Consider the following 13,569-nt stretch of genomic DNA (forward strand, 5'->3'; position numbering starts at 1 on the left):
TATATAAACCACATATTATTTTAATGTTACCTCAAAGTAAACAAACTTATTTGTATTAAGTATTTTTGCTGTACAAAAATCACAAATGACTAGTGTTTTACAAAAACATCCGTTAACGTAATAAGGTTTTACTATTTATATATACTAAGGAACTACTATCAAATGGTTAACGAATACTTTTTAAAAATAATATAATTCGTTTATATATTAATTTCTCAACAAATATTTAGCTGTATTTTTACTATTAAATGTCATTTTAACCATATCATAATTATATTGAAATTTAAATTAAGTAAAAATGATTAAATTTCAAACAAAAAGATTTTGACCGGCCTAAAACACTTTTTTTCTTATTTTCATTAAACATACTTAACAAAATGTTCCTTTTTTTTTGGTTGAAACTTTCCAAATTTTTAAAAATAGTACTAATTTTTTTAATATTTACCAATTTTGTTATTTTGTTTTAATTTATTTGTGTGTTTTCTTTAAACGAACAGTATATCAGCACGAACTTTCCCACTTTATATAAACTAATAAACAAGTCAATTGGATGATTGAACTTTACGATAAACATTAATCGGTTTTATATTATTTTCTGACAAGTATTATTTGGCAAAGACTTATAGTTCATAATAGTTAATTTAAACTTTTTAATGTTTACTAAGTCTAACTACGTTCAAAACTGATTTTTTCATCTTACATATTGTTAAACTAAAGTTTTGAGACTGTTAGATAAGTATTTTGTTAAACTTTGAGCTGGTTAAAAAATTTATTAATTCAACTAAAAATTAAGTAGAATTTAAAATATAATTTTTATTTTTATTTTTTAAATAATATCTAATAAAATTTGCTTTTAAAGTTGAATTATTAAATACAAACTACATTTTACTTTAACTGCAAATCAAAATTGTTTTTTTTTCAACCAAATTAAATTAAGTTTTAAGTTAAAAGTAGAACACATATTTATTAATCGACCTATTTGTATACGTATAATTCTTTTTTTCTATAATTACAACTAAAGAAGATCTTTTAAATTAAAAACGATCAATTATATACAAAACGTATACTATAAGGTATTCTAGAATATTAAGCGATAAAACATTGTCGTGCAGTCTTAAAAAACGCAAATACTTCTATGACATCATGAAGGAACACTTTTAGTGGGGTTCACTTCTTAAAATCTTTTACGAGTACCATTTTGAAAATTTAGTCTTTAAAAAAAACCCCTTAAAACTTCTTTTTTAAGCACTAATCTTAGTAAAATCATTAATCAACAAGTACAACTAGTCATTTTAATCAACAGTTTGTAAAATGCTTTTTTTTTCAAAATAAATTGAGATTTAAACACTATTTAATTTTTTTTAAACAAAAATTATTTTGACAGCATTATCTATGGTTTACGCATTAAAATTCAGGATGGTTTTTAATTATAACAATTAAATTTGAAACAGATAGTTCCGTTTTAAAAGAACATAGTATTTTTTTATTTGTATATACAGGTTGTAGATTAACAGAGTCTATAAAATCAGTTTAATATTAACATAGATTTTTTTGTATATTTTTAAGCTTTTTAAAACAATAAATGTTCAAATAAATATGTATATATGTAAATAAATACTGTTTTCTCTTTGTATGTTTTAATTGTATCAAGGATTTAAGCATTTAGTTTCAAATATAATTAATACTTAACTTTAAAGTTTATGTCTTAATATATTTGTAATGTTCTAGAAAATATAGTTTAAATTTAAAAATATAATTAAGTTATAAAAAAAAATTAGGTAAATTTATACTATAAAGTAAACTTTGTAGTTTTTTAAACTTGTGACGTAACAACATTTTTCATTTTACAAATTTTAAAACTACTAAAATTTTTTGGTTGAAATAATTTTTGGTTGTAAATCAAAATGAAATGATTTACTTACAAGAAGAAAAAGTTTAAAACAAGAGTTTTTAGTGATTAAAATAAGTTGAACCTGTTTTCACATTATGTTAATTAGAATACTTTAAACTTTCCTGATAGATTATAAAGCTAATACTAGTTTAACACTATGTGACATGATAAAAGACAACAGGCAGTTTTAAATGTCATTTTCAGTTTATTTCGTAAAAATTTTGGTTGAAATAATTTAATTTTTTTTATTTTATTGTTTAACTGCTAAATAGTCAAATGAATTATTTATGATGACCTTTTTATACATAAAATACCAAATAAGTTATTAATTATGTAGTTCGTCAGTTGTATAACTCCAATCTGCGTAAAGAAGTGTGTATGTCACTTATATGTGATGCTTGAATTTAAATGAATATATTAATCGCTTGCACATAAATACTAAGCTTCTTTTATGATGAAAACCTAAGTTTTACAATTACATTCAGTATAATACTACCATGACAGAAATATTTGCTTTTCAAATAAATTTTTCAGTTATCAATACATCTAGAGTATTTAGTTGTAACTTAATAGAATTTAAAAAATTGTAATAGTTAAATTGTTTTAGTTCTATTTCAAGTTTATAATGATAATTTGCAAATATTAAATTTGATTTTAAGCTTTAATTGTTTGCTGTTATAAAGATTTTTATAGAGAGACTTAAATATATCTCATTTTAGTTTTTTTTTAAATATATAAACCAAAATGCTTTTTGTGTAGCTTTAACTTGAAACGTTTTATAGACATTTAACACAATACAAGTTTTTTTTTTTTTAATTTCATAATGTTGTTTATTGGTATAATTTTTTTATTTTATTTTATACTGCCTGATGTTGCAAACACGTATGTAGCTTAATTTCATTTTTACAAACAATAAATCGAATAAACCAGATAGTACAACATTTAAAATTTATCGGTGCTATAAAAAAATTAAATATACTTTGAAACCAAAACATGGTTTAAACTATTTGATAAAATAGCAACAAAAAGCTTTCCAAAAACGATCAAAACTATAAACTTAGAAATTATAAAAACATCTAGCGGTAAGACTATATAGAAATTAAAATATTAAAAAGATGCAAGGTAAACGTTCAAAAAGTTTGTTTGTTCTGCTTTGCAAATATAAGTAAATGAAAAAGATTAACATTAATGTTTTGAGTTTTATGTAATTTAATATATTTAAACAACTTTAATAATAAAATTCAATATGGTTTACCAAATAAGATTTACTTATGTTCGGACAATATTATGCCAGATACTTTTTAAAGAAAACATTTGCAAAAGTCTAAAAGCAAAAGTCCTTACCATGTATGCCGTTAGACAACCTCAAGTTTACAAGGTTTGATCAGACCAATTCGATCATTAGACCTCAAGTCTTCGGTAGACTGACACAAGTTTCGTTCTTATTATAACCAGAGTATCAGTCTACCGAATGCTTATGATCTGGTGATCGAGTTGGTGTAATCAAGATACTTATTAGTAGATCATTATGCTTCTATAAAATGTAAGATATGTTTTGTACGAGTTACAAAGGTCATAGCAGATATTAAAAGTGGTAAATTTTTATACATTCTAATATGAAAAACTCAAAGATATTATAGTTAGTGGGTATTTTCTATTTTAGAAGAATTTGACAGATGTTCGTAGTATGAAAAAAATGAATTCAAGTTTTCTTTATTTCATTCAAACAATACTAATCACACTTTTTATGGTAAAAGTTATGCGTATCAGAGGTTATTAAAAATACGACTATCATGTTTTATTGGTGTTTGAACTGTTTAAATTGTTTAAAGCAAAATCTACATGCAAAGACAAATCCACATTGCATGTGATTTTCGTTTTTTAACAAGATCGTAAATATTATCTTGTAATATCTTTTAAAAATATTCAAATTTTTGAGCTGAGGCTACTTGCTATACAAAATGAATGCTAAACTTATACATAAAACTTCTGTGTTAACATACCATGTATGTTTTAACCCTGGAGTTTTTGTTATAACAAATAGCAATTATAACAAAAAGACTATTTTCTGTTTAAGGGTTGAAAACGTTTTGCAATTGATGTTGCAAGTAAACTGAATTTTGTTAATACATTAGTAAATTAAAAACATTTACTTATCAGCATTTTTTCTAATATAAATTACTTAAATGACTCGAAAATCACTTATAAAATACAAACAATCTATTTCATTTCCAATACTTTTAATGTTTTAATAATACTAGATCGAATTAATATATTAATTTTTGTGTATACACATAAATCATATAAGTTCATATGTTATGAAACTTACAATAACTGAGAATAAAACTTAATATGTAGTTTACCCATTAATTTAAAGTTGTTTAATAACAACTTAATTGTGAGTTAAAATACAGTAAAGAATTTTTTTTTTATGTCAATGCGTTTTACAGTTGGTTTTTTAATCGAGCTATATTTTTGACATAAACGTTTTATAAAAATTTTTTAGATTTATTTTTATTTATTGTGTAAACACATCGCTGCTATAATTAGAATTAAGTGCTGAGTAATAGCTTTAAAATACTCGAAATTAATGTTATTGAATAAATAAAAAGTTCTGCGTTATTTAAAAATAAACTTTGTTTTTAAAATGTTTTTCTTAAATATTTAATAGTTCTTAACTACTATTTAACTACTACATTGTTTATGTTTAAACTAAATTGTTTAAATAATAGTAAGTATTATAATTTGTTTAATTTTTTTTTTAAACTGATTTAAAAATATAGTAAAGGAATATTTCAAGTACACAGAAATATTATTTTATTTTTTTTATTGTTTCAGACGAAAGAACTTTCACTAGTAACAAATTTACAAAAATAAATACGGCAAGGAAAAATAAGGCACAAAATTCGAGAAAAAAAAAACTTATTTTAAGTTGTGGTCGTCATTATTTTTATAATCGCATCTAAAAAAATTTAAAATCAGTAAAGTAGATCAATATAGTCATAAAATCGACAGTCAAGTTAGAAGTTTAAAATCAAAATAACATTGGTCATTTTAAAAAATTATGTATTTTCTTGCACTTTTTGCTTAACACAACAAAAGAAAAACTACAAAAAGAATAAAAAAAATGCGATTAGTCTACAAAATGTAAAAAAAACGTTGGCTTATCATATTTAACCACGTTAAAAAACGATTTATAACATAAATGTCAAACAAAGTTTTTTTTTTTAAGCTAATACCTTTAAATCAACCAATATAACGAATTTTTCAGTAGAGTTTAATTTTATTAAATGTTAAACATTTATCATTTAACAAAATTAAAAAATAGTTTGCTGTTAGAATCAATTCTTATTTCAGCAACATCATTCAGAAGAAAACAATTTATATAAAAACTTAAAATAATCGAGAAAATTTTTGAAATACTTACTACAAGAAAAAAACTATCAGGGTTGTAATAATTGTTTAACATTAAAACTACGCTTAGCTTATTTTTTTCTGAAAGGCTCTTGTGTCTCAAATCATAAGCTAAAGGTTTTACTATAAATTTAAGTGGTGGAGATATTGATTTTTTTTTAACTTTGAAACTTTTTTATAAACTATATTATCTAAACAAGTCAGAATTACCCAATATTCGTTAAAACGTCAAATTACTCAGAAAAAAGTTCTAAAAGTTCTTTTTCAACTTATCAAAAGTCTGTGAGATATTTCAAACATTCATTATTACGTCACATTACAAACAATGACGTCACAACTCAAATATCGTAGGGGTTGAACGCCTTGTGGAGTCTCTCAGGGGTCCTGGGCTTGTTGCTAGGGGGATTGTTGTTAGTGGGTACAGTCGGGGTTCCCACAAATTTCAGAGGATTCCTCCTGATGGATCCGAAGTTCGCGTTTGAAGTCGGTTTCCTTCTGATTGTTGCTGTGCCGTCGCCTGTTTGAAATATAAATAAAATTTCTATTATGATATTTGTTAAAAGTATAGCAGACAGATCTTCGGTTGAAGCATATTCAGTTTGAATAACAATTTATAGTAATATAATTTTAAAAAGTACACAGCAAAGAAATACATTTCATACTTTAGGTAGTAAAAGCTAGTAATTAGTGAATTTTGAGTGGTAAAATAAACTAAATTATCATCAAAGAACAGTTAAAAAGTGTATAAAATTTGTTTCTTATTAAAATTAATTCTTTATAATTTTTTCATTCAAGAACATATTTAATTGTATAAGAAAACGTCCTAATATATGTAAAAGTAAAAACAAAGAAATAAATAAGTACAAAACAAAAATAAACTAAAGTGTTTATATCATAGTGTTCATATATTTAAAAATATTGTTGACTAAAGAAATATAAAATTCAATCATCTCTTGTTAAATAGCGTATATATTTGTTTAAGAGTATAGTTGATGAATTTAGGCTACAAGAAAGAAATATTTGATAACGAATTAACAAATGATCGTAAAAAAAAGGTAAATAAGATAAAACATGAAAAATGAGTTAAAAAATAACAGTTTAAACAAACCATATGAAAAGCTTGGGATAACTGTTTGAAAAGAATAGTAGAGTTATTTGCTAAATACATTTCTATGGAAAAAACATAACTTGAAATACACAAAAAAAAAAATTAAGTGAACAGTTTTTAGATCGCTAAATTGTACAAGTTAATCGTATTTTATTTAGTTTTTTTTGTTGTTGAAAACAAATAGTTATACAAAAGCTAATAACAAAAACAAATAATCTTTGTTTTGTTATGCATAAATACTTTAATCTTATGACGTAAGATTTCTCCTTTACACTTATACTTTAATACTATTTAAATAAATCCTAAATAATACTTTACATAACTTCAGTAAGTCTTTAGGCTTTTTAGTGCTGCATACCTTTATGAATACATTTAGCTAAAGTTCCTAACTAAAGCAAGAATATTTTATTTTCAATATGATATAATTGTGAAAGAATATATCCAAGTTAAACTCTCAATGATGAAAACGTGTGATAAACTCTTGAAGCAGTTGTTTTTGTTTGAATTGTAGAAAAAAGACTTTGTATTCGATTATCTATTTATTTATTTAATTAACAGCAAATATTTTTTGTTATGTTTAGTTTTAGTAAGTGTTTAATATGTTATTTATACACAACAAAAATTTAGTTATTCATAAAACTATTTAATATGAAGTTATGCAGCTTACTAAAAACAAAATAATAATATATTATTAGATAAATGGTATAAAAGCTAAAATTGATTATAAATTTAAGTACTTTAAACAGTAATATACTTTAATAAATATCAAAAACAAAGCAACAGCGTTGTTAACAGAATGTGAAGCTTTAAAGAATGCATAAACATGTATAAAATAGTCAGATTAGAACAAAACACTTGTAGACAGGTTAGAGTAGTAAGTTTACAAACATATTTATAACTACTTTATCTACTTAATATATATTACAAGTCTAATACATACAAACCCTTATTAGTAGGAAGCAAAATGTATGAGTAATTTAACTTACCAGTAGAGCTGTTATTTATATTATACTTTCTACTTAACATTTACAACAAGTCTAAAATACACAAAAACTTATTAGTAGAAAAATAATTATGATTATACAAACATACTAAAAATTTACAACAAACTAACCAGTAGAGTTGTTAGAGTAATGAGAAGATGTAGAAAGAGTTCTTTTTGTGTTGGGATTCGTCGGATACCCCCTGAGTCTTGGCATTGTTGAAAATCTTTCCATGTCAGTCAATTGCTGTTCATCAAAACCACCATCATACGAATCTGTTTCTGTTAACAAAATTAAAATATAATTATATTTTTCAAATTTAGTTATACAACTGTTAACATTTTTGACTAATATAAGTTCTATTTATTATAACTAATAAGTAGACTATTGTGATTTCAACTAAAGCGAGATATTTGAAAAAGTAAACTAATGTTGTATTGCATATCTTATTAAAGTTTAACTAAAATTCCTAATGGGCTAAATACGATAATTCAGTAAACTTTTAACAAAATAACAGTAAATTGGTATAGACTTCTTAATACAATTATGTACATTTGAAAAAAATAACTAGGTCTAAGAGTTATTATAATATATTAGTATTTAAGTTGTATGTATACGACTATAAAGTTATAAGGCAACAACTAACCTACTAAAAAATGTAAAATAAAACAAACAAATCAAAATCAAAACTTTATAAAGCAGAATAAAATAAACTTTGTGAAAACACAGGAGTTGAAACAAACTTTTTGATGGCAGTGGAAACATTTTAAAGGAAGCTATTTAAATAATTAGTGTTTTATTATTAAACAACTAGATATAAACTTTTTATAAGTAATGAGCAAGTAAAAGAAGCCTTAAAGTTCATAGGTACATATGAAAAAATAGTAATTGACAATGTATGATCTCTAACTATTTTTTGTACTACTTTATGTCATAAATCTACTTTTTGTCTTCTATAATTAAATATACTTGTCTCTATAACATTAAACTTATGAATTGTAATTTTAAGAGATCACTTGAGTTCTTCATATGGTCGATTAAACAAAAGAAGCAATATTATATTAAGTACTAGATGTTTTCCATAACTATTTTTCTATCTAAACTAAATTTCTATTCACAAAAAAAAAAACAAGACATGAAAACTAATTGTCAAAAAGTAAGTTTTAGTAATTTGATATAAACCGTATAACATAGATCATGAAAAAGTGGTAGCAAATTTAAGTAAGTAAACACGTATTTTACACTTGCATTATTCTAAAATTCAAATATATGGATACAAACCATGAGAAGCGATAGTGTCTTGGGAGCAAGCGGGTGTTGTCTGATGTGAAGAGTACCCACTTGAAGATGAATAATCCGACTTCTTAGCGTCTCCCAAGTAGCTCTTCCTACCTTCTGTGTACTTGTGATAGGTTGCGTATGGTGATACGTCATCCTCTGTTTTTTGCTGAGAGGATTTCTGAGGCGTCTCCACGCTTGCAGTCAGAACTGTTGGTGGAAGTTAGAAATTAGTTTTGAAGTTAGCTAGTAAGTCTTAAGTCAAATTTGTTAGTTATGATTCAGAGTTAAGAACTACTACAAGGGTTTAAACCGTAAACCTGAACAATTTAGGATAACAGCTACGTGTAAAAATTCTAACAGTTTTTATTTTACACGGAAATTTAAACGTTTTTTTATTAAATAAAAACTAACACTCTGGTGGAGGTGGGGGCAGCACAAAAGTGTCATCAGTCGCAGATGACTCCACGGAACTCACCGACATGCTGCTACCCACCCCTGTTGCCATGGAAGCGCTGGTTGCCATGCTACTTGCACCCATGCCACCCGTCATGTTGCTTGCACCCATGCCACCCGTCATGTTACTTGCACCAATGCTACCCGTCACTGTGCTGTCATTGGTTGCTAGGGAGTTGGTTGTCATGTTGGCGGGAAACTTGAACACTGAGGGTTTCCTGCCACTAGGGGGTAGTGTTGTCGACTTTTTCATGGCTGATTGCGGGGTGAGCATGTTGTTGCTAGGGGCGTTGCTATGTAAGTTGCTAGGAGCTTGTAGAGCGTTGCTATGCATATTGTGGCTAGGTGATTCGTTGTCAAGGATGTTTTCGCGACTTGATCTTTGCTGCTGCTGTGCCATCAATTCATATGGACCTTGAAAATTTGTTAACGTAATAAAAGGAAATTGATTTCACCAATTAGAACTTTTAATAATTACAAGTTTAAATGAGCTTGAAAAACAAGTAAAATAAGTATTCTGAAAAAAGAAACGTCAACTGTGTTTTTTAGTCTAAGTAAAAGTTTAAAATGTAAGTTTAGATGCTTCGTTAATGAACAGGTCATTATAAGATAATGTAAAAAATCAAAATATAAAACTTAATATACCTCGTTTAAATTAAAAATTCAAATATAAAATCTACCTGGTTTGGACCAGTCTTTCCATGAAACGGGTCTCGGGCTGTTTGAAATTGATTCGGCGCCACGGATGACTGATTTCTCGTTTATTTCATCAGGAAACACTTCTAATGGTGGGGGTACCTGAAGCAATGAAAAAAACAAATAATTTTCCAAACTGTAAGAGCGGAGTAGTATATAAAAATGATATTATAAGGTGTCAAAAAGTATCAGAACCAATATAGAAAACAGAAACAATAAAACTTTAAAACAAAGTTGTATAAAAAATAAGTAGATTAGGTAGGTTTAAAGAACTTTAATTAAAAGAAATAACTTTTTCAAGAATAAGGAGTTACATAACAAAGGACTTTAATTATTTGCTTTATGATTTGTTGTTATTTGTTTTGTCTAGTTTAAATCGTGACACAATAAAAAGTTAAAAAATGATATAAATGAATTTTATTTTAAAGTACGCATATGTTTAAATTGTTAGTTTTTTAAAGAATAAAAAACTACAAATATCAAAAACGTATAAAAAAATCTAATATTTGTTTAAAACTTTTGTTTGGAGTCTAGACTTAAATATTTACTTTAGAACTCTGTTTATTATTGGTATTTTACTTATTGTTCAGTATTTAAACTTTCTATTGAATGTTCTAACTTTTGGGAAATATTTCATTTTGTTAAGAAATAAAATAAAACAAAATTTCAGAATAAATCAATAATAAAGTTTACACAAGCTGTATTTAGTTAGTACACAAAATTTCTTTTGTTAAAATTGTGCTTTATCTAACAAGAAAGTTTTGCGAAATAACTAAAGTCAAATATTAATATTTACTCAAAGTAAGAAATAGTTTTTCCAGTTCAATCTATAAGGATTGGTTAAAAATAACTGAATTTAAGTAGTGTATCAAAATTTTGTATCTTTTTAAATATATGCAAATGTGATTTATAATTGTAAATCATGATACAATCTTTGTAAATATAAAGAAGTACCATTACATAATCAAAAACAGACACTAATAAAAAAATTAATAAAAAGAGAATCAATAGAAATAAACAAAATAAAAATAACTATAATGTTTTGGCATCTAAAACTAAATTTACTAAGTAAAGCTTGTTGTTAGTAACGTAAAAAAAACTTACATCAGTGAGTATAAATTATTAAGAGGGTTGGATGAATAAAACTACGAAGAGACTAACAATCTTTATCAAAATAATGTTTCTTAAAAACTTTTGCAACTTTTACTCTAACAAAAAAAAATAAAAGTTTCTTTACTAAAATAAGTGCCAGTGAACCCGGATCTTATAAAAAATCAATTCGAACACTTGGTGGAGTAGTTAAGAAGAATCGTTAGGTTGTCTAGATTTTTTCTTATGTGCTTTTTTATGGACTTTAATGTTTTTAAGCTAAAATTTGTTAGTTTTTTGTATGTATTGTAAATTTAATGACTTTGTGAAAAAAAATGTTTGACACTACACGTACTGTTAAACTATTGGTTGTATTGTTTTAAAAAAATTTTACTGAAAAATATTAAAATCTAGTGAGCTATTTTAAATACAGGTTATTCTAAAAATATACTTAAAATTGTAAAAGTAATATTACTATGCTAAATAATTAATAAGCTTTATAATACTATTGTAATCTGTTTATAACTACAAGACGAATATTTTGTGACGTTTTTAAACTTTAAGTGGATCTTCACATTATGTAAACAACTAAATTCATTGTAAATAAAAAGTAACTAGTTTTTGATAGCTATAATGAATATTTAAACTCAATACCATGTAACTAATTGCGCTTAATTAGTTTAAAAGCTTATCGGAGACAGATAATAAATTAAAAAATAGTTTTTCCGACTCTCAAGAGCTATCAATCATATTCAAAGTAATGATAATTAGTTTAAGTAGCTCTTTATTGCTTGATTAATTATTATTATTATTATTATATTGTTTATTGTGCAATGTTGGACTCAGGCATCAAAACCTGAGCCACTTAAACAGGACACACAAAAAGAGAAAAAGAAAATAAACTTATATTCAAAACTTTAAGATAAATTATACATATATATATATATACAAACATAATTTAAATGGAAACACAAAGTTAAACACAATATGATAAACAAATGAACTAAATTGAAAATTCAGTTCAAAAAAATTCAAATTTTTATATTACTTAGTACACACAGTAAAGAAGTTTGTCTAAAATCATGGCTTATAAAACAATATTCATAACTACAAAATATATAAGTAAACTAATAGTTTGTAGGGGGGAGGCGTAGGGAAACGAATATTTTTCCTTTTGTTACAGTGGAAAATTAGTTAATTTTACTGGTATTTATCGTATTTAAGTCAAATCTTTTTAGCTTTAAACGAAATTGTTCTACCCTCTCACAAGATACTATATCCTGAGGTAGTCTGTTCCACATAGCTTTTGCTCTGTGAAAAAATGCGCCTTGCCACTGACTGTTTTGAAAATCATGTTTACATTTTATTTTCAAAATATTTCCTCTTAGTTGATATTTATTTTGGGAAAAATTAAAAAACTGGTTAAAAAAACTTTTATATTTGCCATTGATAATTTTGTAAAGAATTAATAAATCAAATTCCCATCTTCTATATTCCAGTGATTTCAATCCAAATTTAATCATTCTATCATTATATGACGTGTAAGATATGTTGCAACGATTACAAATATGACGGGTAAAACTCCTTTGCACAGATTCAATTTCGTTAATATCCTTTTTTAAATGGGGTGACCAAATTTGGGTACTAAACTCAAGTTTAGGGCGAACGTATGTTTTAAATAGTTTTGTCAGAATTGAAGCAGAATTAGTTTTAAAACTTTTCAATATTTGATAACATGTTGTTTTTGCAATCTTATATAAATAGTTGATATGTTCATTCCATTTCAAATCTTTGGAAATATAAATTCCTAAATCTTTAAAAACTTTAATTTCTGGTAACTTGATGTTATTGATTAAGAGGTCAGTTGGAGAAGATTCCTTTTTTTTAATGGTTAGAATTTTACATTTGCTAGGATTTAAGTTTAGTTTTCTTGTTTTTAACCATATGTAAATATTATCTAAAGATAGTTGTAACGAAGTATTTGACTGACTAAAGATTTTGGCATCATCTGCAAATAAGCTTAACTCACTTTTAATATCAATGTTTGAACAAATATCATTAATATAAATTAAAAAGAGAAGGGGACCAACTACGCCACCTTGTGGTACTCCACTGTAGATTGTTAAAGAGTCAGAAAGCGTATTATTGATGAGTACTCTTTGTGATCTATTATTTAAAAAGTTATCAAACCAATCAATTAAGCTTTCATGTAGCCCATACTGATTTAAAATTTTTAATAATCTTTTGTGTGATACTGAATCAAAGGCTTTTTGAATATCCGTATAAACTACTTTAGTAAATTCATTTTTTAGATAAGGAACTAACCAAGAATGTAAGCATGTTAACAGTTGAATGGTTGATGAGCGGTTTGGAACAAAACCAAACTGTTTGTTAGTTAATAATTTGTTGTCAAAGAGGTGATTGAGAATTTTTACAGATACAATATGTTCATAAATTCTTGAAAAGCCACTTGTTAGAGATATTGGTCTGTAATTTAATGCATCGTGTATATTACCTTTCTTGTGCACAGGAATAATAAAAGATGTTTTCCATTGTTTAGGAACATCAGATAGTTCTAGAGAGCAATTAAATATTAATGAAAGTGGAAATACTATTGATTGGATAACATGCTTGATATAATAGGGTGGAATGTT

At 25.3% G+C, this 13,569-nt stretch overlaps 1 protein-coding gene across 3 annotated transcripts in view; it reads right to left on the bottom strand.

The window, feature by feature from the left end:
- Positions 1–4,730: 4,730 nt before the first annotated feature.
- The window catches only part of LOC145840242 (uncharacterized), a 35,832-nt gene continuing 26,993 nt past the window's right edge, over positions 4,731–13,569 (bottom strand). For all 3 annotated transcript variants that reach the window (XM_082947434.1, XM_082947433.1, XM_082947432.1), the window contains 5 exons: positions 9,811–9,928; positions 9,089–9,544; positions 8,678–8,884; positions 7,528–7,677; positions 4,731–5,822 (listed from right to left, as the gene is read on the bottom strand). In XM_082947434.1, coding sequence (XP_082803560.1) covers positions 5,644–5,822; positions 7,528–7,677; positions 8,678–8,884; positions 9,089–9,544; positions 9,811–9,928 — 1,110 coding nt within the window. In that variant the 3' untranslated portion in view covers positions 4,731–5,643. The remainder of the gene's footprint in view (positions 5,823–7,527; positions 7,678–8,677; positions 8,885–9,088; positions 9,545–9,810; positions 9,929–13,569) is intronic.

The sequence above is a fragment of the Thalia democratica genome, chromosome 7 (assembly GCF_965202585.1).
Source record: "Thalia democratica chromosome 7, ktThaDemo2.hap1.1, whole genome shotgun sequence".
NCBI classification, from domain to species: domain Eukaryota; kingdom Metazoa; phylum Chordata; class Thaliacea; order Salpida; family Salpidae; genus Thalia; species Thalia democratica.